This window comes from Protomyctophum bolini (assembly GCF_963924005.1).
Source record: "Protomyctophum bolini genome assembly, chromosome: 23".
Classification (NCBI taxonomy): domain Eukaryota; kingdom Metazoa; phylum Chordata; class Actinopteri; order Myctophiformes; family Myctophidae; genus Protomyctophum; species Protomyctophum bolini.
This window is the reverse complement of record NC_137884.1, coordinates 7078666-7106038: the sequence shown is the minus strand read 5'-3', so window position 1 is coordinate 7106038 and position 27373 is coordinate 7078666. Positions and strand designations below refer to the sequence as shown.

At 45.4% G+C, this 27373-nt stretch overlaps 1 protein-coding gene across 4 annotated transcripts in view; it reads left to right on the top strand.

Annotated features, from left to right (window-relative positions):
• Positions 1 to 27373, top strand: part of celsr1a (cadherin EGF LAG seven-pass G-type receptor 1a) — a 123458-nt gene that overhangs the window by 89633 nt on the left and 6452 nt on the right. For 3 of the 4 annotated variants that reach the window (XM_080757615.1, XM_080757612.1, XM_080757613.1), the window contains 22 exons: positions 195 to 361; positions 1288 to 1473; positions 1768 to 1881; positions 2464 to 2638; positions 3224 to 3365; positions 5596 to 5716; positions 6731 to 6914; positions 9829 to 9930; positions 11140 to 11234; positions 13085 to 13294; positions 14874 to 15057; positions 16115 to 16267; positions 16771 to 17005; positions 17663 to 17830; positions 17991 to 18117; positions 18380 to 18580; positions 22946 to 23120; positions 24878 to 24990; positions 25187 to 25266; positions 25869 to 25995; positions 26238 to 26363; positions 26717 to 26847. In XM_080757615.1, coding sequence (XP_080613741.1) covers positions 195 to 361; positions 1288 to 1473; positions 1768 to 1881; positions 2464 to 2638; positions 3224 to 3365; positions 5596 to 5716; positions 6731 to 6914; positions 9829 to 9930; positions 11140 to 11234; positions 13085 to 13294; positions 14874 to 15057; positions 16115 to 16267; positions 16771 to 17005; positions 17663 to 17830; positions 17991 to 18117; positions 18380 to 18580; positions 22946 to 23120; positions 24878 to 24990; positions 25187 to 25266; positions 25869 to 25995; positions 26238 to 26363; positions 26717 to 26847 — 3316 coding nt within the window. The remainder of the gene's footprint in view (positions 1 to 194; positions 362 to 1287; positions 1474 to 1767; positions 1882 to 2463; positions 2639 to 3223; positions 3366 to 5595; positions 5717 to 6730; positions 6915 to 9828; positions 9931 to 11139; positions 11235 to 13084; positions 13295 to 14873; positions 15058 to 16114; positions 16268 to 16770; positions 17006 to 17662; positions 17831 to 17990; positions 18118 to 18379; positions 18581 to 22945; positions 23121 to 24877; positions 24991 to 25186; positions 25267 to 25868; positions 25996 to 26237; positions 26364 to 26716; positions 26848 to 27373) is intronic. The other variant, XM_080757614.1, reaches the window with a different exon arrangement.

Here is a 27373-nt window from a genome sequence, read left to right as displayed (position 1 = left end):
GGGAATTTTCCTTTGATTTCTTCCTGTAATTAGTGCTTTTTCTTGTGAATGTTTTATCGTAAATGTTTTGAAATAATGATAATTATTGAAAACAAAATATAGGAAACAAAAAATGAAAGGACCCATAAAACCCACAAATGTTTGGTAAACGGTGCACTAACTCAGTCCATCCCCTGTTGGTTGTCTCCCTGCAGTGATGCCCTCTCCTCAGTACTACGACGGCCGGGCCATGGTGTCCCTCAGCGACCCAGACGTCACCATCGCCGTGCCCTGGTACCTGGGCCTCATGTTCCGTACCAGGCAGCCTGCTGGGACCCTGATGCAGGCCAACGCCGGGGAATCCTCCGCCATCAGCCTCCTGGTGAGACATAGATATGTGATAAAACACACACACACACACACACACACACACACACACACACACACACACACACACACACACACACACACGCATAGTCACATACACAAGCACGCACGCACAGGCATCCACAAACCACAGTCACAATGTGTGACATTTCCCTGATGAATGGTTTTGGTTTCAGGTGCATTTGATACCATAACTTCAAACTACAGTGTTTTTCCAGCCTAAAATATCCCCCGTTTTGGGAACCCAGTGCCCTGGCCTGAGGGACATGGTCATCTTGCTGGTGTTAAGCTACATTCAGACCTGGATATTTCGAGTGACACGATTAGTTTGCAAAGTCAATGCAAAGATGAGAGGTCGCACGACCAGGCGCGAACGGGGCGACGCGCGAACGGGGCGACGCGCGAACAGAGCGACGCGAACCACTCGAGCGCTCCAATCCAACTGAAGCGACCTTCGCATCCCCCCTCGAATCCACCCATCGCGTCCTGACAGCCAATCAGCGTGGATGTTGTTTTCCCCCGAGCCCTGGAAATGTTTTGGCTGGTTTTGGCTTAGGATCACAGTTCTGCTGCTCATAAAGGATATAGTAGCAGGAATTATGTTAAATAGCCTATATTGAATGGAGACGTTTTCTAACTCGGCTCTAGGCGTTTTGAGGTACAACATGGAACGAGTGGGTCCATTTGGTTACGCTCCCAAAGTTAAATGACTGTGTACTTTTTATCTGTTTTTTATCTGTTACATCAATAATTTAATTTAATAATAAATAATATGATCCACCACTCGAGGGAGGATGAAGAGAGCAAAGGGATTAACAAAGATTATATACCAACGCTGCGCGACCAAAGTGAAGCGATTGAAGTGACTGGAAACAAATATCTTCAGGTTTGAATGACCCGTCCCCCTCCCGCCCCATCCAGGTTAGCGAGCAGCAGGTGCGCATGGAGGTGTCCCTGGGGTCCCAGCTGGTGGCCTCGCTGGCCTTCCCCCAGGTCAGGGTCAACGACGGAGAGTGGCACCACCTGCTGGTGGAGCTGAGCAGCGTCAAGGATGGCAAGGACATCAAATACATGGCCTCCGTGTCCCTGGACTATGGCATGTACCAGGTACCAACGCACACGCGCACGCACTCACACACACACACACACGGCACGCACACACACACACACACACACACACACACACACACACACACACACACACACACACACACACACACACAAATATTCGATTTTAAAGGAAGGTTCGATGAAGTCAATAAAATAACTGTGTATGTGTGTGTGTGTGTGTGTGTGTGTGTGTGTTTGTGTGTGTGTGTGTGTGTGTGTGTGTGTGTGTGTGTGTGTGTGCGCGTGTGCGTGTGTGTGCGCGTGTGCGTGTGTGTGTGTGTGTGTGAGAAGAAGTCAGTAGAGATTGGAAATGAGTTGCCAGGTTTGAAGCTGCAAACCCTCCATGTGGGAGGTCTTCCTGGCGACGACAACCATGTCACCAAGGGCTTCACCGGCTGTATACAGGTCATGTGTGTGTGTGTGTGTGTGTGTGTGTGTGTGGTGTGTGTGTGTGTGTGTGTGTGTGTGTGTGTGTGTGTGTGTGTGTGTGCGCGTGCGTGCCCTCGGCATGACGTTAAACTACCACCGTTAATGTAGTGGGTGCAGATTTAAGATGCATTTAATTGCAACCTCTGTGGACACTGTGCTTCAACACGATCGCAAGCCTGCATACAAGAAGGAGTATACCGACACTCCGACAGCCCCTCCCCCTCCCGTGAGCAGCTACCGGGAAGTAGCCCGCGGACCTGTTGTTGGAGGGGGTTTCTCTGGTGGTCCGGCCTGGGACATGCCCGCCCGCGGACCGGTTGTTGGAGGAGGTTTCAAACTTAGGATGCCAACACAACTCCTTGTGCCTCCTTGGAATGCTGGGTGACCTGACATGCTTGTTGTATCGGGACTGAGGACATACAGTATGCCTTGATGGTGTGCATGTAACTTTGCTGCACCTGAACTATTTATGTCCTTGTATGCAATTTCCTTTGTGTGGACATAAATACATTTTTAAAATGTGTGTCTGTCTGTGTGTGTGTGCGTGCACGTGCTCAGGGTGTGCGTATGGGCGAGACGTCCACCAACGTGGCCAACGTCAACATGGCTCAGGGGCTGAACATCCGCGTGGAGGAGGGCTGCGACCTCGACGACCCCTGTGACACCAACATCTGCCCCGAGAACAGCCACTGCAGCGACGACTGGAGCACACACACCTGTGTGTGTGACCCAGGTAACGCATGCACGCACGTGCACACACACACACACACACACACACACACACAGACGATCAATATCAGGATGTTTTTCTTTGACACGGTAGTATGATCAAGTAGGGCGTAGATTTACCAAAAAACTAAAATTAAATCAAGAAATGACTCAAGTCTTTATATACTGATATTATCAGCTTGCATTCCATTGTTTTGCATATTGTACCTTAGTGGCACTGCATGAAAAGAGGAGTTAACGGGCAATTATGGACATAAACGGACGTAAACCTCAAGTTTAGCGGGCATATACAGTTAATATACTGTAATATACAGGTGTGATGGTAATATTCGGGAGTTTACCGGAGTTTGTTGGAAAGTTTCCTGTAATTGGCCAGCCAATCATGAAAATCTCGCCACATGGCTAGACTAAAAAGTCTGATCATTGATCAGCTCTGCAAGCTGATACAAATCTGAACGAGTTAAAAACATGAAGATAAGGCGGCGACGATATGCATGTGGGCAGTTGGACCCAAACCTTGCCTGTGTGTCTCCATTGTGTCTCCATTGGGTCTGCATTGTGTCTCCATTCACTGTGCATGTGTGCGCAGGTTTCTTTGGGAAGGAGTGTGTGGCTGCGTGTGACCTGAACCCCTGCGAACACGTGTCCACCTGCGTCCGCAAGCCCAGCTCGTCCCACGGCTACACCTGTGAATGTGGAAACAGCTTCTATGGACAGTACTGTGAGAACAGGTGCGGTGATGGTGAAGCTGCCTTTTGACATTGTCGTCGTGTTGTTTTACCACAGTGGCTCCAAAGCGGTTTAGCTCGAGACCCAAAAGAGACGTTTGATGTCTCGCAGGAACCCAGACTATTGGAAATAGCAGATCTGCAAGCTCATTTATCTACTGGTCCGCACCTGGATTTGAATGTGCACTATCAGTTTTGGATTAGAGCTAAATTGACTTGATGCGATGCGACTGTAAAATCCTCAGTGGTCATTTTAAACTGCAATTGTAATGTTGTGTGCGTGTGCGATGAAACACAAAATATACACAAATCAAGGTATTTTTAAAAGCAAAAATATAAAGTGTTTTAGTTGTCCTATAAAGACAAATGGAGTTTGACTGGGGTTTTCAGGAAAGTTCAAGCGCATCAGGTGATTTCTTTGTTGTAAAGCTGAAACAGGCTAAATGGCATGTTTTAAACCTAACGCACCTCGTCGCCAGATGTCAGTGAATATGAACCAGATGTGTGCGTATGTTTTACTAGCGGAGGTGTGTGTGTGTGTGTGTGTGTGTGTGTGTGTGTGTGTGTGTGTGTGTGTGTGCGTGCGTGCGTGCGTGTGTGTGTGTGTGTGTGTGTGTGTGTGTGTGTGTTTGTTTGTGCGTGTGTGTGTGTACCTGACCTCCCACTAATCTTCTTTTGGTCATATTAGGCTTTTAGCAGACTACTGTACTGCTGCCAACATTCTGCTTCCATGAGAACTTTTATTAGGCTGAAATCTGAGCGTGCGTGTGTGTGTGTGTGCGTGTGTGTGTGTGTGTGTGTGTGTGTGTGTGCGGCTGTGCGCACGCTTGCGTGCGTGCATGTGTGACATGAAACAGAAGAATGTTGATCAAAGTTGGGCTTGTGCATTCCTCTAATTTACAGACACGCACACACGCACGCACACACACACACACACACACACACACACACACGCGCACCCACACTCCCATGATGCTTAGAGGTGATGTGTTAGTTCCTATTAAACCTGCCTTGATTGAGTCTGTCGTTAGCTCCTGAACTTTGACCCCCCTATGTCACGCATAACTTCCTGTCGGAGGCAGGATGCAGGATTTCCCCGTCGTCACGCCAGGCCGAGCCTCCAAAGATGTTTAGTCTCCAAGGCCCCCATGTGTGTGTGTGTGTGTGTGTGTGTGTGTGTGTGTGTGTGTGTGTGTGTGTGTGTGTGTGTGTGTGTGTGTGTGTGTGTGTGTGTGTGTGCGCGCGTGCGTGCGTGTGTGTGTGTGTGTGCGTGTGTGTGTGCATGCCTATACTTGTGAGGGCCAAACTGAATTTGACAGTAGTGGAAAGTACATTATTAAGTGCTGTACAATGTTGAGGTATTTGTACTTTACTTGAGTAATTCCAATTTGCAGTACTTTTTCCACCACAAACCTTTCATGTTTACTTTAAAAGTAAATGGTACACGAAAAGGTATAAATTCACAAATGTGCTGTCGTAAACTTTACATTTCTGCATAAGTATAGTAATACAAGCATGAGTGTGTGTGTGTGTGTGTGTGCGCGGGTGTGTGCATGCGTTTTCATTGAGTCACCATCACACAGTGTTGGAGGAAGTGTATTTTAGATTGATAGATAGTGAGATGAAACGTGCCAGATTCGCCACCGCAATCTGCAGGTCTATTGTTGTTGATGTACCCTCCTCCTTAGCAGAACGAGCAGGTACACAATGAACACACCTGAGGAGATGAGTCCATCCCCAAGTATTTGGCGGTGCAGTGACGCTGAAACCACAAAGAGAAAATGTTCATTTGCGTTGTCCATGACACGAAAAAGATTGAGAATGGTTCATGCGAATCATGCCATTTACACTTTGCAGCTGAGCCTCTTGATAATACTAAATCTTGATAATTCAACCTTCTCCTTCACCCACAAGACCATGCTCCACACCTTGTGCGTACGGGCTTCCGACCTGAGAGCACCACAGTCCACTGACGCTTTTTTTTTTTAATGGACAAAAAACCTACCTTTTTTCTTTGTGATTCCTGGGCCTTTTTCCCCCCCTATGCCCTGATTTTACATTTTTAAATTCACTTTGTTTCATTTTTATCCCTAGTTAGGTATCATGTTGTTGTTTGTTTTTATGCCATTGATTTTAAACCCTGTAGCACTTTTGTGAAGATTTGTGAAAATTAGAAATGGTGTTATTTTTATTAAATGTGGTGGTGTGTGTGTTTGTGTCTGTGTGTCATCAGAGTGGAGAGGCCGTGCCCACGAGGCTGGTGGGGGAACCCCATGTGTGGTCCCTGTAACTGTGACGTCAACAAGGGCTTCCACCCCGACTGCAATAAGACCAACGGAGAGTGTCGCTGCAAGGTAAAATTCTGACTCCATCCTCTGTGAAGGCCTCCTCATCGGGGGGGGACACACACAGTCACTTTCTCAGTGTTCGTTTCACTCGGAGACTGGATGGTAAATGGTGCATTTATATAGCGCTTTTTATCCAAAGCGCTTTACATTTGATTGTGCATTACATTCACCCATTCACACACACCCCGATGGCAGAGGAAACCATGCAAGGCACCAACCTGCACACCGGGAGCAATTAGGAGTTCAGTGTCTTGCTCAAGAACACTAACTCTGGGAGAGCCCGGAATCGAACTGGGAACCTCACGGTTTTCCCATTCGGCCTTTCTACTGGCCACTTTACCCCTGATCCACTGCTGCCCTGCAGCCCTTGGATGGGATAGGAAAATGGATGTTTGCTTTGTATCTCTGACCTCAAGTCCCCCGGGCACATATTTCTACCCACACACACACACACACACACACACACACGGTCTCAAACCTTAAACTATAATTACCAAACAAAACAGGCGTTTGTTCCTGGCAGAGGGTGCGCTGTTAAATGCTGGGTTGTTTATTTTACTCTGAGAGTACCAGAGCTTCCCGTTGTATACTTTGGAGCGTTGGAGTTACCTCTCAGTGTTATCTTATCTGATGTTAGTGTCAACGCTGAGGTCGACAGCATCCAGCGAACAAAAGAGTGTGAACGTACAAAAACAACACACTCGGAGGGCATCACTCCATGAAGTGCTGATTTTCTGTGATCATGGTTTCCGCCGCCATCGGTGTATGAATGAGTGTGAATGGGTGAATGTAATGCACAATCTATGTAAAGCGCCTTGGATAAAGGTGCTATATAAATGCACCATGAGCATTACACAGTAGTGTCTCTTTTGACCAGAAAAGGAATAATCTCTTCTGTATAGCTTCTGTTATTATTATGACTATTGCCCTAATGTCTGTCTTCTTTCCTCTTTCCTCTCATGACACAACCTCTCTCTCCCTCCATATTCTTCCTCCTCCGGGCTTTCTTACTCTCCGCAGGACAACTATTACCGCCCAGAGGGCGACGACACCTGCCATCCCTGCGAGTGTTTCCCGCTGGGTTCCGAGTCTCGAACCTGCGACCCCCACACGGGACAGTGCCCCTGCAAGGGCGGGGTCATAGGGCGCCAGTGTAACCGCTGTGACAACCCCTTCGCCGAGGTCACGGCCACAGGCTGCGAGGGTGAGTGAATTCGTCTTTTGTTTTAGTTCGAATCATTTTGAAATTGAACAACAGAAAATGCAGTGGGTCTTTTCATTTATTTCAAGAACCAAATGGACCCATCTTAACTGGCTTATGGCCAGCCTAATTAACAGTGGATTGTGCCTTCTGCCTGCACTATTCATATGTTTAATTCGTCATTTTAATGCCAATAGAAAGATCCGTGCTATACACACAATATCTCATTCTGAAACGGCAATCCTATAGTATTAGACACCCAGTCCTGATGGTGGCGGTAACGTCACCATTATGCCGATTTTGACGAAATAGAGCGAATATGGAGATGTCACTCCCGGTTTAACGAACAATAACATCCGGTAATAGTTTTGGACTGTGCTGCACTGTCAGATGCTAAGCGATCATCGTTGATTTCAATAACTAAGTCAAATTAAGCTCTGATCAAGCCCAAAATATCGCATTTTACGCAGCGATGCACATAAAGACCACGCGTGTGAGAGCGTGCACACGCGGATTTCGGCCGGTTTTAGGTAGATTACATCGGCCGTTAGCCAAACTAAAAGTTGCTACATTTTGCTACATTAAGCCCCCGATTACAGGGAATTAAACGATTACAGTGGCCACAAGGGATTTATTGATTAATTACGTCAATTACGTAATTATGAAGGGGGTTAACACTCAGAGTTACAGACCTGTAAGGTTCCATTTGTACACTCTCAGAGTTACAGACCAATTACAGATCTGTAAGTGTCCATTTGGTTCCATTTGTACTCTCTCAGAGTTACAGACCTGGAAGGATCCAGTGTTGTCTTGTCACAATTTCTTGTTAGAATTTGATTGCAAAAAAGAGTACATTGGAATGAGTCAGCTTGAAAGTACCTCAGACGGCACAGAAAAAAGAAGAAAATAAATAAAATAGAATAAAATAAAAAGATGCATTATATGCTATATTGGGAGAAAGTAATATTTCATAAGTATACATTTGAAAAATAGTACTGGAGGTAAAGTATTTGTCCAGTATTTTAAGGGTCCATTTTCACACTTTCAGAGTGAAATTAACCAGGCTATAATCCGGATCTATTTGAATGAGCTGGGCCATTGCCACACACGCAGGGTGACTCAAAGGTGAATATGTCGTCAACTGAAGACAAAATGGCGTCTCTCGCATCTGCTGGTGTTGTAGCCGAGCTAACTGTGTCTTTGTTGCCCTCCAGTCAAGCAGAAGAGGCAGTCTGGCTAGCAGGATAACTTGGCACCAACTGTACAGTAGTATGTGAATGGGCCAAAGTGGAACAAAAAGCTAACGTTTGTCCATCTATTATGAGGACATGAGAGTTGGAAAACGTGTTTGGAATTTGTATTTCACATTGGTATGTCGCCCCCTATCGAAGGACCCCCAACCCATGCCAGATTTACAGAAAGAGAGAAAGTCCAGGAAGCAAGCCCAAAAAAGTAGCTACACTTTGGAAACGAGCAATATTTACAAGAGACTTTACAGAAAAACAAGCTGCTTATAACACACCGACATGGTACCCCCGCTTTGTTTATGTTTTGATTTGTTGGATTTCAGAGTTTTTTCTACACCAATGGCGTAACAACTTTTTGAGTTGGAAATGGATTGGGAATAAAGTTCTGTTCCAAAATTCTGAACAACATACAGTCAGAGATGTTGGAGGAGAGAGAGGGGTGAAGCGAGGAAGAGAAGGGAGGAAGTGAGGAAACGGGACAAAGAATGAAGGAAGCATGGGAAATATTGACAAAGGAAAGGAAGGAAGTTAGGAAGTGCATTAGGAACCAGCCTACAGCAGTTTGCACCTTGGAATCAATCATGAATGTTTCATACACCAACTCTGTGGTTTTGGCTTTCTTCAAAGAGATCACAAATCACAAACCTCAGGAAAACTCAACTTATAATATGATTATTATTAAGCCATTTAGACCTGAGGACGATTCTACAAAATGTCAGTGGTGCTCAAACATTTCCACGTCAAGGACCAGCGCTATGAGCTTGTAGATCTGCTATTTTTCAACATAATGCTTAAAACACCAAAAGGGGTTCCAGCCCAGAATGGTTTAAATATTTAAATTATCATAGCAACAACAACAAATGGAACCAAATGGACCCCTACAGGCACATGTACAACTGTACTGTACATGCTCAGGATGTGAGCGTGCACACAGTGCTGATATAGTTCATTTAATCCACGTGGAATTATGGAGCCTTTCGACACATACCTGGGTCTGTGCTGCTGTAGACGAGCTACCAAAGCAGCCAAAAGTTCTGCAGGTCTCAACCCGTTTTTCTGTTTTTCTCCTCTCTCTCACTCTCTCTCTCTCTCGCTCTCTCAAACTCTCTTTCTCTCTCACTCTCTCTCTCTCTCTCGCTCTCTCTCTCAAACTCTCTTTTATAAACCAGATATGCCAGTATGAATTATGTATCACGAGTTGTGTAATAGCTGGTGTATAGGATTAACGTGGATCTGTGTGTGTGTGTGTGTGTGTGTGTGTGTGTGTGTGTGTGTGTGTGTGTGTGTGTGCGTGTGCGTGCACTAACTGTCAAAGCATGGCACAGACCTTTGACATAGATTTTTTTATTTATGTATTCATTAGATAGTTTATCGTATCATACATCTCATTCTGGCCAATGGCATTCAATGTTTGTGTTTACACAAACCCTCAAAGCTGGACACAGGAGGGCCTAGCACAACTCAAAAAATGGCATTACTAACGGTTGATTGATCCTAGCTGTGTGGTAGTGTAAAATAGTGTAACTCTGAGGAACAAATACACATGGGCCCATACTTTACACTGTGTTAAATAAACCCTATGGAGTCCAGACTCCACTGTGTGAATTCCAGGTGTGACACATGCGTCTACTGTCCCACGCTGAGTGTCCCTCTGTCTCTGTCTTCCACAGTGGTGTACGAGGGCTGTCCGAAGGCTTTCGACGCCGGCATCTGGTGGCCAAAGACCAAGTTTGGAGGACCCGCTGCCATGAACTGTCCCAAAGGATCCATCGGTGAGTACTGCTCTCTCCCAGTGATATGAACTGCAATACCCAGCACATGAACTACAATAGTTTATGTGGAGCCTACATCTACAACTTTTCAGGCGGAGAGACATAGACTAGACAGATGCAGCGTGCGTGCGTGCGTGCGTGCGTGCGTGTTATGGAGAGGGAGAGTTTCACGGTGAAGTTGAGACTCAAGTACACCGGTATTTCCCCGTTATACCACCCTCACTTCCATGGCTATCCCCCTAGTTACCGCGATCGCCATGGCAACCCTTTTGTTGGACTCATTAGCCAATTTATTTGGTTACATTACCCAGTGCTTTCTCTCCTTTTTCACCATCACTGCTTCTGTGGCTGAAAAGAAAAGAAGTGCTTTGCATGTGTAAAGATCTCCAACCGAAAGCCATTCACGTCAAGTTCCACATACTTTGGGTGGTACATTTATCCCATCACACGCTGGCTTCAAGCCATGTGTTCTCAACAGTTGAAAACAGCCGATCTACAAGCCCACAATGTGTACCGATGCGACGCATTTTGAGCTTGTAGATCTGCTATTTCCAAAAGATTTATTATACATTTGAAAACTTGAAGTGACTCATTCTCCATAATGAGTACTTTTTCTTTTGGTTACTTTAAGTACATTTTGATACCAATTCATTCTTACTTTTACTCCAGATTCCAGACTTATATTGCAGTATTTATACTTTAACTTTTTTTCCCACACTGAAAGCTTGTAACGTCTGCATTTTGTGGCGTATAAATTAGACATAATAATCAGTTTATTCATAACAGCACATTTTAGCACATTGAATTTGGTCATTTTTAGTACTGCCCGAAGCTCATAAGCCCAATTTCTCCCATGGCCGAGCAGGGATTCCCTCTTCTTGACAGAGCCATTCTGTAGATATTTGGCTTTCTAAGCGGAAACCCTGCTTTGAAACTCAGGCGTTACATTAGCAATTATAGTACCCCTCTCCATTCGGAGCTAGGGGGACATAAAACCTACGGATTGCAGCTTTAACGCCAATGCACGGACATAACCGAACAGACATTTGATCCATAGACAGATAGCATGTCACAATACTACAGCCAAATCCGGGAGTTTTAACTTCATCCCTAGATGTATGGGTTCATTGTCAAACGAACACGTTGCATGTGGAAACATAAACCCAGGACTTGGAGTGGACTGACGTGCTCCTTCGGTTGTGTCATCAGGTACGGCCATCCGTCACTGCAGCGACGAGAAGGGCTGGCTGCCTCCCGAGATGTTCAACTGCACCACCGTCACCTTCTCTCACCTGAAGAAAATGGTTCGTTCATCACCGAGCACTGGTCCAGTTCACACTCACTGGGTGGTACCATGGAATGCACAGGGTTCAGACTGAGCCATTTTGACCTGAGATCAGATTCTAAAAATGTCTTCTACATCCTGACAGTTTTCTGAAAAAGCTATGTTTCTATGTCAGTCGTTCTTCTCCATAATAATTTCGAGGTTAGGTTGTGTTTACATTTGCACTGTGGCAGCGCTTCAATACGTCATCAGTATCGCGTTGATCCCGCCTCTAGCGGCTCATGCGGCCGTTCACAGTGTTAATCACTTCTGGTTCTTGTTATTCAATTTGTTGAGAACACACATACACTTCATTAGACTGTGCAATGCATGCATGTGCACTAAAGTGTAATTTGGCAGCACATATTATGATCACTTGAACAAGTGTAGCAGAATGGCTCAGAGCTTGAATTCTGCCTGAACTGAAGACTAAAAAGCCTAATATCTCCCCCCGGCAAAGGAGGATTGCCTCTTAAGACCTGAGGCCGATACTACAAATGTGATAGTATCGGCCTCAATTAGTACAAATGCCTTCTAAATCAGCAGTTATCACACATTTTTCGAAAATGTAAAAACATAGCAGATGTACAGTACAAGCTCGCAGTGTGTCACAACGTGACGTGCTGTGAGCTTGTACATCTGCTATTTTGGAATAGCCAACACAAAAATCTGGTTTTAAAGGGTTAAAACATTTGAATGGGTTAAAATGTTTATTTAATATATTTATATATTCATATATGTTTTACATATTACCAATGGGGCCGAATTGGACCAGTTGATTGGTCAATTGATCGGTCAATTCAACCTGTCTCGATTGTATTGATTGTGACTTTCAGCCGACCCAGCTTCATTTTCTCCTGTTCATACCTCTCTCCACCTCTCCCTATACTCCTCTGTTCATCTTTCTCTCCATCCCTACGGCTCTGTTCATCTCTCTCTGTTCACCCCTCCTCTCCATCCCTCCATACTGCTCTGTTCATCTCTCTCTGTTCACCCCTCCTCTCCATCCCTCCATACTGCTCTGTTCATCTCTCTCTGTTCACCCCTCCTCTCCATCCCTCCATACTGCTCTGTTCATCTCTCTCTGTTCACCCCTCCTCTCCACCCCTCCATACTGCTCTGTTCATCTCTCTCTGTTCACCCCTCCTCTCCATCCCTCCATACTGCTCTGTTCATCTCTCTCTCTGTTCACCCCTCCTCTCCATCCCTCCATACTGCTCTGTTCATCTCTCTCTCTGTTCACCCCTCCTCTCCATCCCTCCATACTGCTCTGTTCATCTCTCTCTGTTCACCCCTCCTCTCCATCCCTCCATACTGCTCTGTTCATCTCTCTCTGTTCACCCCTCCTCTCCATCCCTCCATACTGCTCTGTTCATCTCTCTCTGTTCACCCCTCCTCTCCATCCCTCCATACTGCTCTGTTCATCTCTCTCTGTTCACCCCTCCTCTCCATCCCTCCATACTGCTCTGTTCATCTCTCTCTGTTCACCCCTCCTCTCCATCCCTCCATACTGTGCTCTGTTCATCCCTCTCTGTTCTCCATCCATATATGGATTAAAGTTCTCAGTCTCCAAGACTGATTCCAGTCATTTGCATTCCATAGACGCTAGCATGTCTTCTATGGAAGCATGTGGCGCACCGGAAATACCGAACTGTAGATTGGCTATTTTCGGTTATCATTTTAAGAATAGTGGTTAAAAAAAAATGACCTAACCAGTAAAAACACATTGAGACAGAGAGTCTCTTTTTCAAGTGGGGAACTGGCCAAGAAATAAATGTTCAACTTCAAAGCGTTACACGTCAACTTCACGTCCTTTTGTCTCTCGCCCAGAACGAGGAGCTCCAGCGCAACGCCTCCAGCATGGACAGCGAGCGCTCCAAGGCCATCGTGCGGCAGCTCCACAACGCCACCGACCACACGCCGCGCTTCCACGGCCACGACGTGAAGACGGCCGCCCAGCTGCTGATCCGCGTGCTGCGCTACGAGAGCCGGCAGGCCGGCTTCGACCTCACGGCCACACGGGACGCCGACTTCAACGAGGTACGCGGAAGAAAAAGTGAAGCCTCCGTGCTTTTATCGCGGTGGTTTCGTGTTCGAGGAGCCCCAAATGTCTCTGCCCAAAGACGTCGGGTCGGGTCGGGTTCGGGCAGAATTTGAGAACTCTAATTTGGTTATAATCTATAATGCATTTTGATGATGAATAATGAATTTGATAGTACAGTATAATTTGGATTACTGTTTTTCATCCTACGATCAAAATTGATGTTTGTCGGGCAAAACATGCAAATAAAACGCAAGATCTCATTTTATGAATAATTCACTGACATTCGATCTGTGTGTGTGTGGGTGTGGGTGTGTGTGTCTGTCTGACTGTGTCTGTTTTCAAATTAAATTCATGTTTTCAAAAGTAACTGTCTTTCCGTTAAACGAGTGATGTTTCCTATTGTCACTCAGTTTTGGCTCCAGGGTGTCTTCAAAGCTGTCTTAAACTTACTGACATTAGAATGAAGATGGCATCAATGTCCTTTGTTGAAACACAATCCTTGGCACTATAGGAGCATTGGTGAAACACTGCCCCCCACTGGTCAGCCCTTATTGAGAGAGCACATTACATTGGTCTCCTCACTTCTGTTTCATCACTACTTCTTCCTTTTTGGGGGGGTGGGGGGTATATTTGGGTTGTTTCTGCCTTCATTGATGGAATTGGTATCCCTACCTGAACATGTGCTTTATTTTTACTAAAGATCTGGGGAGACAATTAGACCCTCAAGTTGTCACTGAACAAACACTCTAGCAACAGAGTCAAGTACACAAATAGAGCCATTTTCAAATACGATGCTTTGTTGAATATTTTGAATTGATGCATCATTCAGTCCTCATGGGGGGATTAATAAGGCTCTGTGTGTACTGTGTAGACACAAAAAATACCACTTACAGTACCTTTGATTAAAACAAGTCCTGAATTGTAGCATTAACTATAATTTTCTGTCACTGTTTTCAAGGTGTTACCAATGATACTAATGAAGGCTCTGTTCCATTCGGGTCAAACAGTCAGGATGCTGCTATTGTGCATATTGGCTCATTGGAAACAATCTGCTACTGTGCACCAGTGGGTCTCAAAGTGTCCATGAGTGGATTCCAAATAGCCCTGTACGGGTCTGCAACTCTGAAAGTGTACAAATGGAACCAAATGTTGGTTCCATTTGTACACTCAGAGTTATGGGGGTCCCTGCAATTAACAAGTTTGAGAACCACTGTACACTAAATGGAACAGAGCCTTAATTAGTATCATCGGTAACACCCGTGAAGGAAGTAGGGAAGGGGCCCGGAAGCAAGGTTAATTAAATAAGGTTAGGAAGCGAAGAAGACCGTACGGTGGACTCCATGTTGCTCCCTGGAAGAAAAGAAACATGCGCAATTGAGACCAAGGAAGTGTTGGCTGCAGCTTTCTTTCCTTCCAGGGAGAAACACGGAGTCCACCGTACGGTCTTCGCTTCCTCTTTTAATAGTCCTTGCCCGGAAGTAGTAAGAGTTATTCTGTGTGCATAGAGCCCGTTTTGGTCGGATAGTAGCACGGGTGAACATATAAATCCCCCTTTTTGTTGTTCTGTTGTTTCAGAACTTGGTGCGTGCCAGCAGCGCCATCCTGGACCTGAGCACTAAGGAGCACTGGGAGCAGATCCAGCGGACGGAGGGAGGCACTGCCCACCTGCTGCGCTCCTTCGAGGAGTACGCCAACACGCTGGCACAGAACGTCAGGAAGACCTACCTGAAGCCCTTCACCATCGTCACCGACAACATGAGTGAGTGGTGGGACGCCGACACCCGGTTTACCATGCATTAGGTCACGTAATACCCCTGAAACTAGTGTGGAACTCCCTCCCGAAAGCAGAGAATCACAAAAATATATTGCATTAAAATATCGTCGGGCAGAAACCAGCTTTTTTTTCCTTTCCCTTAAATCAATGCTATTGAACAATGCTATTGTATGTGTGTTGGTTAAAAACCTCTTGAACCCATGACAAGTGTTAAAAAGTGTCATATACAGTCACAATTCTTGATTTCCTGAAAATAGGGACACTCGGAAAGCTAAATTGTAGTAATCGAAAAATCGGTTTAGTGTTAGATTTCACCATAACTTGAGTGTACATTTTGTACATTATGACTTGATTTGTACTCTCACAATATTTCATGTTCTAAATTAATCTCACAGTTTAATAATAGTATATATATATTTGTTTTAAATAGTTAGTTTCCGCACTTGTGTGCATAGTGTGTGTATGCAGGAGCATCAGAACAGTGGGAGAACTTCATGGTCTGAACCTCGTGCACAATCACCCACAGTGAATCAACCCAGTGAAATGTTTGATTCAGCTCAAATTAGTTTGATGTTGGTTGATGTGGATAAACACCATACAAGGCTCTTTTTGTGAAGTGTCTTCTGTTATTCCTTGAACACAGCAGTAGTTTTCATGCTGAAGAGCTCTACTTTCCTCTCTCTCTGATGAGTTCCTTTAGATAGGAAGGGGAGTTGCTGTGGATGACGGGTAAGGAGGCAGACCCCTCTCTCTCTCTCTCTCTCTCTCTCTCTCTCTCTCTCTCTCTCTCTCTCTCTCTCTCTCTCTCTCTCTACAATTTACATTTTAGCCATTTATGAGATGGTCTTAATTATGTCACTCTGAAGAGATGAGTTCTAGGGAGTGAGGTCAAATAGAGTCTGAAGAGGTGAGTGTTCAGTCAGAGGTCATCCCACAGGGAGCAGCTTGGGGCCGCTGACCAGGGTGTGGTAGGCCGTATAGGGAGTATTAGGGACAGACGTGCCGTGTTAGCTGACCTATAGTGTGACCTTTCTCCCTCCAGTTGTGGTGGTGGACTACCTGGACGTGTCGGACCCAGAGAAGGCAACGTTCCCGCGCTTCCAGGACATCCAGGAGGCGTACCCCGCGTACCCCCGAGAGCTGCACACCACCGTCCACTTCCCCCTGTTCAACACCGGCCCCAAAGAGCATACAGGTACACGCACGCACACACACACACACACACACACACACACACACACACACACACACACACACACACGCGCGCCAACCGTTGATTGGTTTGGCTGATACATCGGCCATTATTTTTCCACTTTTGAGGGCTTCAGAATCGGCAATTATGCAGCCGATGATTACCGATTTTTGTCCATATTGACCAAACCAGCATGACATCGCCACGACCAAAATTAGTTTTACTAGATAACTGCCATCGGAGCAATATTACTCAGTCATTAACCCTATTTCTGGAAGAACAGGCCACTTTTATCTCTGTTAACGACTACTACAAATATAGTATTTTGTTCTAAATATCCACGGGTTGACAAACTAGCCACAGCTAATGTTCTGGCGTCTGGACACCTTTTTATACGGTGTAGTTATCCATAGACATGTACTTAGTTAGCTTGTTCATTGTTTAATTGAAAGTTAAATGTTCACAGTTTAAAAGTGAATAATAATCGTCTCCGTATTGTTCCTCAGTGGAGCCCAGCCCCGCCCCCTCGGCTGAGACCACGCCCCCCGAGGAGGAGCAGGACGAGGAGGAGGAGGACGAGGAGGAGGAGGAGCAGGAGGAGCAGGAGGATCTTGCGGCGTCCAATAGGAAGCGGCGCCACGACGAGCCTGCCCCCCACCACCCGGTTGCCGTGGTGATAGTGTACAGGTCGTTGGGTCAGCTCCTCCCTGAGAGGTTTGACCCCGACCGCAGGAGTCTCAGGTATGAATCGTTACGTCGTGGAATACCTGTGGTGGAAAAAGGCCTCAATTTGTTTTACTTAAGTAAAAGTATAAATGCTGCAATGTAGAACTGCTCTGTTACAAGTAAAAGTCTGGATTTCAAACTACTTGAGTAAAAGTAGTGACATCAGAATGTGTGCAAAAGCCTTGCTTTATTTTTTCTTCTTTTAAAAAATAAATAAATGTGAGGGCCCGGGCCGGCCTAGCGGTCCGGCCACCTGGGCTGGTAATCTTCCCCCCATCTGTCTCCCTGTTTCCTCTCAAGCTACTGTATATTGATCAATAAAAGTCAAAAATCACATAAACGATGTCTTAGAAATGAGTAAATTAGTGTACATTTTAAATATAATGCATATAGTGCATTATGTAGAAAAAACGAACGTTGTACGTTTTCCACCACTGTTCATGTGTGTATGCCACTGTGGGTGGGGCGACTGTGGCTCAGGAGGTAGAGCAGGTCGTCCAATGATCCTTGGGTCGGCGGTTCGAATCCCGGCTCCTCATGTCTACATGTCCTTGGGCAAGACACTGAACCTTGCATGGCTTCCGCCGCAATCGGTGAATGGGTGAATGTGACAAAGGACAAATGGACAAAGGCGCTATATACATTGACCATTTACAACGTGTGTGTGTTCAGGCTCCCCAACAGGCCGGTGATAAACACGGCCATAGTGAGCGCCACGGTGCACAGCGAGGGGCCCCCCCTCCCCGCTGCCCTGGACCCCCCCGTCACCCTGCAGTACACCCTGCTGGAGACCGAGGAGAGGAGCAAGCCTGTGTGTGTGTTCTGGAACCACTCCATCTCGTGAGTTACACACACGCACGCACACACATATGCGTGTGCGCATGTATGCATGCATGTGCACATACACAAGGGTACAAAAGTGTACACACTCACACACACTGTAAAATCATTTAAAACTGCAATTTTAATTGTGTGTGTGTGTGTGTGTGTGTGCGTATAGGATCGGAGGTACGGGCGGCTGGTCTTCTAAGGGCTGTGAGCTGCTCAACAGGAACAACAGTCACATCAGCTGTCAATGCAATCACATGACCAGCTTTGCCGTGCTGATGGACATCTCCAAGAGAGAGGTACTGTTGAGACCCCGGTCATTTCATTCAAGGGATGTTTCACTTTCAAACTTTAAAAAAGTAAAACATACGGCCCCCTCTCGCACAGTAGAAGGACAATATCAGTTGCCAGAACCAAGGACGGCTGTTTTCAATGAATCTATTATGGTTCAAATGGAGTTTGAAAGTGAAATATTCCTTAGGTTACTTGGACTTAGATTACATGCGCTCTCTATTTGTTTCCTTTGGTCTTTCTATTCATATTGTTTATATCAACCCCCAGCATGGAGACGTTCTGCCGCTGAAGATAGTGACGTACACCACGGTGTCCGTGTCTCTGTTCCTCCTCTTCCTCACCTTCGTCCTGCTGTGTCTGCTGAGGCACCTGCGCTCCAACCTGCACGCCATCCACCGCAACCTGGTGGCCGCGCTCTTCTTCTCCGAGCTCATCTTCCTGCTGGGCATCAACCAGACCGACAACCCGGTGAGATGCCCTCTCTCTCTCTCTCTCTCTCTCTCTCTCTCCCTCTCTCTAATAATAATGATAATAATACATTCATCCACAATAAAGGCATCCACTGTCTGTGGTGCTCTCAGGTGGTCAGGGAGGGCCCGGTCCCCCATAGTGCTGAGATTTGTCTTTTTGCCTTTGAGTGTGTTTTGAATGTGCAGAGTGGAGGGAGCGGGTGGAGGTTGGGGGTGCAATGCGTTCCTTTAGATAGGATGGGGCGTTGCTGTGGATGACGGGTAAGGAGGCAGACCTTGTCTCTCTCTCTCTCTCTCTCTCTCTTCCACCCCAGTAGCCTGTGGATTGCAATACCCTAATCACACAGCTACATCAAACTAAACACGTGTACAAATCTGCACACTCACAGAGATAAATGAACAGTCAGGATTTGGGCTGAAGGTTTACGCTCTGTGCCTCTCCCGGCCCGGCCCACCCACCACACTACCATCACAGAGATCTGAACCACTCCAAAAGACAGTACCGCTCCTTGACTCTGATCTCATAATGGGTCACTTTTAATCCTCGTAATTCCACGCCACTTAAGGCAGACAAATGAACACACGGGTGTGAGTGAGTTCACACAGGGACATCGTACATGTAGACACTGACAGTACAAGTACACACACACACACACACACACACACACACACACACACACACACACACACACACACACACACACACACACACACTCAATCACACACATGCACAGTCAGTAGTTTTCCTATGCCTGCAGCATAATAGGATGTATAAAAGGCAGGATAAAGACGGTCTCTTTTCTGCTTGTGTTTACCGTGTTTAGAAATCTGAAAGGCTTGTCTCCGGGATTTGGTTGTTTGGCCCGCGGGGACCCATCTAACCCTCCTGTGTTGACAGTAGCATTAACACTCCATGGGGCTGAGACCTACCTCCAAGTCTGTCATTGTTTGACAGATAATTGTCTTGTGAGGGCTCCGCTAATGATGGTGACGGGGGAGGAATGTGCAAGATGCCAAACCCCATCACTCTCATCCAACCTGGAGTTAAATTCTCCTCATGTCACGGACCGTCAACTTAATACGTAGACGGCCGCAGACCCCCATCTGAACTTTTTGTTTGACTTTTGTGTCGTTAAATTGTTAGTATTTCCCATCGTCTTTTTACGTGAAGGAAACCTCTGTCTGTCCGTCAGTCTAATCCGCATTTCTCTCATCGGTGGGTTGAGCAATTGTTCTGAACTTGCACACTGGCCATTATCATATGCAGACAGTGTGGAAGCCCCTTTTTCACTTTCCCAAAGTGGAAGCTATTGGCGTTTTTGTGTAAACTCCGGAGATTTGGAGTTCGGGCTATGGTATCTGTCATCATGGTTACAGCCCTGCAGACTATGGCTAGACTTGTCTTACGCACACATGGCCGGACAGCGACAGAACACACAGATATACACACACACACAGTACACAGCGTTTTATGAGCGGGAGGGACATCATCTCCATAGTTGTAGTCGAATCCAGGTTGTGTTGTTAGCAGCACACCACGCTTAGTTGAAACAATGTAAACATCAACCTTTCATGGTTGTGGTTGGCAACGATTCCACATCTGGTAGTAAGTGACCAGGTTGTCGCACACACACATGCGCACGCGAACATGCGCGATCGCGTGCGCGTGCGCGCGCACACACACACACACACACACACACACACACACACACACACACACACACACACACACACACACTACACCACACGCCAACAGGATACTGAGGGCATAATCCAACAGTCTGCATATACTGTAGTTTGGCTGCTCCCATCGCCAGCGACTGGACTAGCTCTTAAATCGCGATGAGACACATTGTGAGCCTATGGTGTTTCGTAAACAGGTTGAAAGTAATTAACACCTAGACTGCAATTAGATAAACAAACTACTCTAAATGAATGTGCAAAATGGTGGTTTGTGAACTTGTGAATTATTTTCTCTATGATTTGAGTTCATTGTAGTTATTTTTGTAAAGAATACCGTTTCAGTTAGTTACTGGATATATTTTTATATTTTTGTTATTTCTTTGTAAAGCTTTGTTTTTATATTTATTTCAGTTCACATGCACACAGGACATTAAAGTTGCAGTTTTAACATGCTGTGACTGGTATATGTCAGCAGAGCTGGCCTCAGGGCGTTCGTTTTTTACCAATAATGTCTTCGTTTTCCATCTCCCGCACTACAGAAAATATAATTAATCTGTTAAATTGAAGGTAAATCCTCTTTGTGAGACGAGATAATGTCCTTGACATAATTGCAGGTTACAGATGGAGTCATGAGACGACACTTGAAAACCAAATGAGACAGCAGAAGTACATATTGGGCTCTAAGCGTGTGACTTGAATTTGGCAATTTGTCATTATTGGCAAAACCTTTCAAAATAAATTCAAAGGTAGCCAAAATAGCAGCTATAAATTGTACAGAATGAGGGGAATACCACTCATTTTCAACATTGAACTGTGTCATTAATATACCTGAGAGTGACATACAGTAAGGAAGCAGGCCAAAGAGCACACTTTATGTGTGTCACTAATCACACTATCTGAAAACCCATCGTCAAAAAACGGGGGACTTTCTTTTCTTATTTCCTCTAAGGTAAGGGTGGGGGCCGTTTTCGCTATTTTTAAACAGTGGTTCATCAGAGATGGTCTGTCTGTCTGTCTGTCTGTCTGTCTGTCTGTCTGTCTGTCTGTCTGTCTGTCTGTGTTTCCAAAGCTAATCTTGCAAACCGCTGGACCAATCAGTGCAAAATGTATTGTACAAACTGCCAGTAAGTCGCATGATATTTGCACTAATATTTGTTTTAAATATTCAATTGAACTCAAATTCTATAATGGAAGACAACAGGGCTGTCTGTGATCATGCAGAAACCATACATACTGTACCATACTGACCTGACATTGCAGGCTGGTCACATGAAGTCTGAGCTCCACCTTAAAGCCACACTGGTCCCATGTGATCCACATGAGTCTGCTTTTGAAAAATGGCATCAAGTGGTTAATATCGGAAAGAGAACAACGGCTTGAAAACTATTCTGGTCTTGCAACATGTGAAATGTGCTCCGACTTGACTTTGGAAAGCCTTTGTTTACCAAGCGGGCTACTTTGGAGACCACATGAATACCACAGTAGCTACAGCAAACATAATAGTAGCGTATTAATGTCATCCGCCAGTCACTACTAGCCTACGTTGTCAGTTAGCCAGCAGTCGGTTGGAGGCTGTTTTTATTTCCTCTACTAGAAAGCAAGCATGTAGTTGTTGGAAGACGGGTTTCTGAACTGCCCACAGCCTTCCTATAAGACACAGGCCGAGTAGAAAAAAAAATGTTGTGCTGTTTTATCGTGAACATTAATGACGACAAATTATATGAAGATACGTTGCAAAGTGGTCCTTTAGGTGGTTAACGTTCAGATCAACGGCTCAAATACAGTAATACCGTGGTTTTACATCAAACAAACAGCACGGTGACTTACCTATACCTATAGCAACGTTAAATAGAGTCTGTGTGGCTGTTGTGACTGCATTGGGCTGTGACTCAACCAGTGACTCACTGTGGGCTGTGAACAGTAACTATCACTATAGTCTGTGTTCAGAACACAAGATGAGAGGCAGTGAAGTGCTCTACTGTATCACCTTTACACACACAGAGAGAGAGCATGAATTGAATGCGTCTAAATTGGATATGTACGCAGCTGTGTGTGTGTGTGTGTGTGTGTGTGTGTGTGTTTGTGTGTGTGTGTGTGTGTGTGTGTGTATAAGAGCTATGGAATGCTGTCAGATTGAGCCCACGGCCATATCTTGGTTGATTTATGAGACTGTCTGTAGATCTCTCTCTCTCTCTCTCTCTCTCTCTCTCTCTCTCTCTCTCTCTCTCTCTCTCTCTCTCTCTCTCTCTCTCTCTCTCTCTCTCTCTCTCTCCCTCTCCCTCCCCTACCCTATGATCTCCCATCAGACAGACGTGTAAACTCTACTGGTGGTACATTCCTCTAGGCCGGGGGGTTTAAGGGAAGGAACAAACGATCTGGGCAGATATTGAGCTACAAATACAATACATTGCAAATTGCTAAATAGATTTTGGCTGGTCGGGTGCATGGACGGGGTAGAGGGGAGGGAGGGAGGGATGGATGGCTAAACATCCGAGCGATTAGGAGAGCAATTAACAGGGTGGTGACAGGATGAAGAGAAATAATGAGGTAAAGGATTGAAAACTAACTCCGGATAAATCTACTGTTCCATCCGGATGAACCACATATTGACACACACATCCTCTCTCTCTCTCTCTCTCTCTCTCTCTCTGTATGTCTCCCTGTGTGCCTCTCTCCCCAGTTCGTGTGCACGGTGATAGCCATCCTGCTGCATTATTTCTACATGTGCACGTTTGCCTGGACGTTCGTGGAGGGCCTCCACATCTACCGCATGCTCACCGAGCTCCGGAACATCAACCACGGACACATGAGGTTCTACTACGCCATGGGCTGGGGCATACCGGCTATTATCACTGGTGAGACGGACGTGCACGCACACACGCACACACATGCACTCACACTTGCAAATGGCAGTGCGTTCATGCTGCTACTCGTTTGTGCTTAAGAAGCTCTGATCCTCGTGGGAACACGACAGAGAGAGATCCCGGTCCAACTCAGATAGTTCGCACTCACTCTGAGAGCATGAAGGAGATAGAGGGAAGCGAGCACTCAGGATTTAAAACTGTGTAGAAACATTGTAGACAGACAGACAGACAGGCAGACAGACAGACAGACAGACAGACAGACAGACAGACAGACAGACAGACAGACAGACAGACAGACAGACAGACAGACAGACAGACAGACAGACAGACAGACAGACAGGCAGGCAGGCAGGCAGGCAGGCAGGCAGGCAGGCAGGCAGGCAGGCAGGCAGGCAGGCAGAGGGTACAGAGAGACAAATGAGACGTAAATGAAAATGAGACGGAAAAGAAAATGAGATGAAGGAGTGACAGTGATGAATGACTGGTCGAGAGAATGAGAGCACAAAGATGAGGAGAGAGAGAGAGAGAGATTGAGAGAGAGAGAGAGAGAGAGAGAGAGAGAGAGAGACAGACACACAGATAGAGAGAGAGAGAGACTCTGGTTAACGAGTCCTGAAGGCTGTCTGGCATGCCCTCAAACCCCGAAAGGGAGAGAGAGAGAGAGAGGAAGGTAGTTTGTTCAAGATTCAATATTGTATTCATTATATCTCATATCGTTGTTGTTGTTGGGCAGAAACCTCTTCTATCCATATTCTAACTTTTAGTGTTTTGTTTTTTTAAATGAACGCCTTACTTGATCATACTACAGTATCACACAAAAGCATCTCGCATTGTGAGCTTGTAGCTCTGCTACTTTTGCTACTTTTTAATATGAATCCGGAAAAGAAACAGTTTTGGACATATGACCACCCGACAGAGACGATATGCAAGATAAAAATGATTTGGTTTTTGGTTCCTCAAAGATGGAGTGCCGCGATTCTTTTCCACCCTTAAACATCATCATCAGGTATTATTATATTATGTCCTTTTTATGTTTACTTTTTTTGCTGGGAAATTCTTCAAAATAATGGCGCTAGAGTACCAGCAGATGAGGCAGATTTTACTCTGAAAAGCCCCGCCTTCCATTTGCCCCCAAAGGGGGGTATGATAAAGAGGAATGGGTTAGGGGAGGCCCGGGAGGGGATGATATTATGATGTCACTATATCACAGTTTTCTTTCATTGGCAAGGTTTCAGCCTCCAGGAAGAAACCCTAAATACAAAGGGAAGACATCATTGCACATAAGAACCACACCAAGGGGTCTAATGAAGTACTGTCACCTCATAAACACATGGAAAACTGGGGGAAGAAAATACAAAAATCACGGCACTCCCTCTTTATCATTATAACAAAAAATGAAAACCAAAGAATGAAAGTATACAAGTAAATAGTAAGGTAAATTAATAGCTAAGTCCAGCATGTGCTGTATTCAGAGCGCACTGCAACTTTTCAGTCAAATGTACAGTATAGTACACTATACAACATCCTACTGTAAGTGTTAATTTCACTCGTAACCGTACATGTGCTCATGTCTTCATTTCCCATCCAAACTGGTTTTATCACTTTTTATGCTAATACTAATGTTTCGTGTGTGTGTGTGTGTGTGTGTGTGTGTGTGTGTGTGTGTGTGTGTGTGTGTGTGTGTGTGTGTGTGTGTGTGTGTGTGTGTGTGTGTGTGTGTGTGTGTGTGCGTGTGCGTGTGCGTACAGGTCTAGCAGTGGGTCTGGATCCTCAGGGTTATGGTAACCCAGACTTCTGTTGGCTGTCTGTACATGACACACTCATTTGGAGTTTCGCAGGACCCATTTCTGTAGTTGTCCTGGTAAGTGCCTGTCATAATACTTTGGGGGAGTAGTCAATATTTTTGCAATTCAAACGTATTATAATTATAAAAAATGTGAGCACTTCATAGTGCAGATTGAATACTTTTCATTGGTTATCAGACTTTCAACCTGACAATAAGCTAAACATACAAAAACAACGCTTTCTTGAGATGTTTCTCTTGTATCTTTGCACAGGTGAATATCGTCATCTTCGTGTTGGCTGCTAAAGCTTCGTGCGGTCGCAGACAGAAGGCCTTCGAGAAGTCAGGAGCCATGTGAGTCACTCCACCTGCTCTTCGCATCGGGACAGACTGTTGGCTCAACCACAATTTTTGCACGTTTTTCTTTTTTACTTATAATCATGCAACAATAGAAGACCTACAAGGCAAGCACACAACGTGTCGCATCCGTTGTAGGTCTGCTATTCTCTGCTGTTTTTGGCCCGTGACGGGAGTACAAATTAGACTTCACACCCTGCACACCAAAAGCACTGAAAATTATTAGAAAATAAAGTGGACATCCCGCTTCCCCCCTAAACTACTGCTTTGCCTTTGCAGCCGTGTAAATGAACTACTACTGTGAAACATGTCCAGCTTGCTACATGGCAGTATTGGATAGTCAAAAAGATATTTTCAAATCTATTGTCATGAACAGTTGACAGTTTGCTGTTCCATTACAGACTTTCTGAAGCATTCAAAGATTGTGGAAGAGTTGAGAGACTACTCACCTGCACGCTGTTACACACCTAAATATAATGTAAATCTAGTCACTGTAACTTATGTAATGTTCTGTGTGTGTGTGTGTGTGTGTGTGTGTGTGTGTGTGTGTGTGTGTGTGTGTGTGTGTGTGTGTATTGTGCGTTTGTGGGTGCTTGCAGTCCTGCGCTGCGCATGGCGTTCCTCCTGCTGTTGCTCATCAGCACCACCTGTCTGCTGGGTTTGATGGCGGTCAACAGTGATGTCATGACCTTCCACTACCTGTTTGCCATCTTCAGCTGTCTGCAGGTAAATGCTCCGTTTTTGTTTCATTTGTTACAGCTGCCACTATTTTCCCATTTCAAGCTCGTTACGTGTCTAGTTTGGCTACTGGATAAATAGTCTCTGACAGAATTCAGCATTTGTTTTCTCTAACAGTAGATGTGAGTTGAAATCTCTCTCTCTCTATGTCTCTGTCTCACTCCGTGTCTCTCTCTGTCTCTCTCTCTCTCTCTCTCTCTCTCTCTCTCTCTCTCTCTCTCTCCTCACAGGGAGTGTTCATCTTTTTCTTCCATGTCGTCTTCAATAAAGAGGTGAGGAAGAACTTGAAGAATGTCTTCACAGGGAAGAAGACCGTCCCAGAGGATTCCAGCGCTACCAGGGCTTCTCTGCTCACTGTGAGGACACACACACACACGCACGCACACGCATGCAGGCAGGCATATGAAATACGATAGAGCTACTTAGCTTGGCTAATAAAAAATGACATTTTTCTGGAGCCCCTGTGAGTCGACTCCGGATAAGTGGTTGAAGATAAGAGTGATGGACGGAACAACACAAATCTTGCATGGGGGGTTTGGGCCCCAAATTAAACATGAAAATGATTGAGAACAACTGGATTATATGCAACAGAGACAAGTAGATATCCTACAATGATTTCACCTTTTATTCCAGAAGAGATTTCAATTGACTCTCTCTCTCTCTCTCTCTCTCTCTCTCTCTTTGTCTCTCTCTCTCATGCACGACGCAGCGCTCTCTGAATTGCAACAACACGTACATGGAGGACGGCCCGCTGTATCGCTCTGCGATGGGCGAGTCCACCGTGTCCCTGGACAGCACACTCAGGTCAGCCAAGAGCAGCTACCTGACTTACACACTCAGGTATACACAAACACCGCATGGCTCGCTGCTGCTAACCCAGTGTTGTTTTGGGCAACCAAAACTAAGACGAAATTTTCTCGTCGACTACCTTTTTTCACTGACGAAAACGAAATGGAAACTGAATGAAAACTATGCTACCATGACTAAAACCATGACTAAATATATACTGACAATTTCGACAACAAATAAAAACTAGGGAAAAATGTTAGGAAGGGACTAGTGGACAAGAGATTCAGTATAAGTCATTTTACACTTGGTTGCATCCTGAAAATAGCCGATCTACAAGCTTACAACGCTATTTTCAGCAAATGTAAAAACAGTCATTACGACGGCATCAAGGCCCGACAAAATACATTTTAGTCGACTAAATCAACTGTAGATTTAGTCGACTAAAACTAGACTAACACTAAGACATTCCAGCAAAGTCACTAAAATGAGACTAAATGAACACTATTCAAGAGACTATGACTAAAACTAAAATCTAAATTTGCTGCCAAAAACAACACTGCTACTAACCCACCGACCG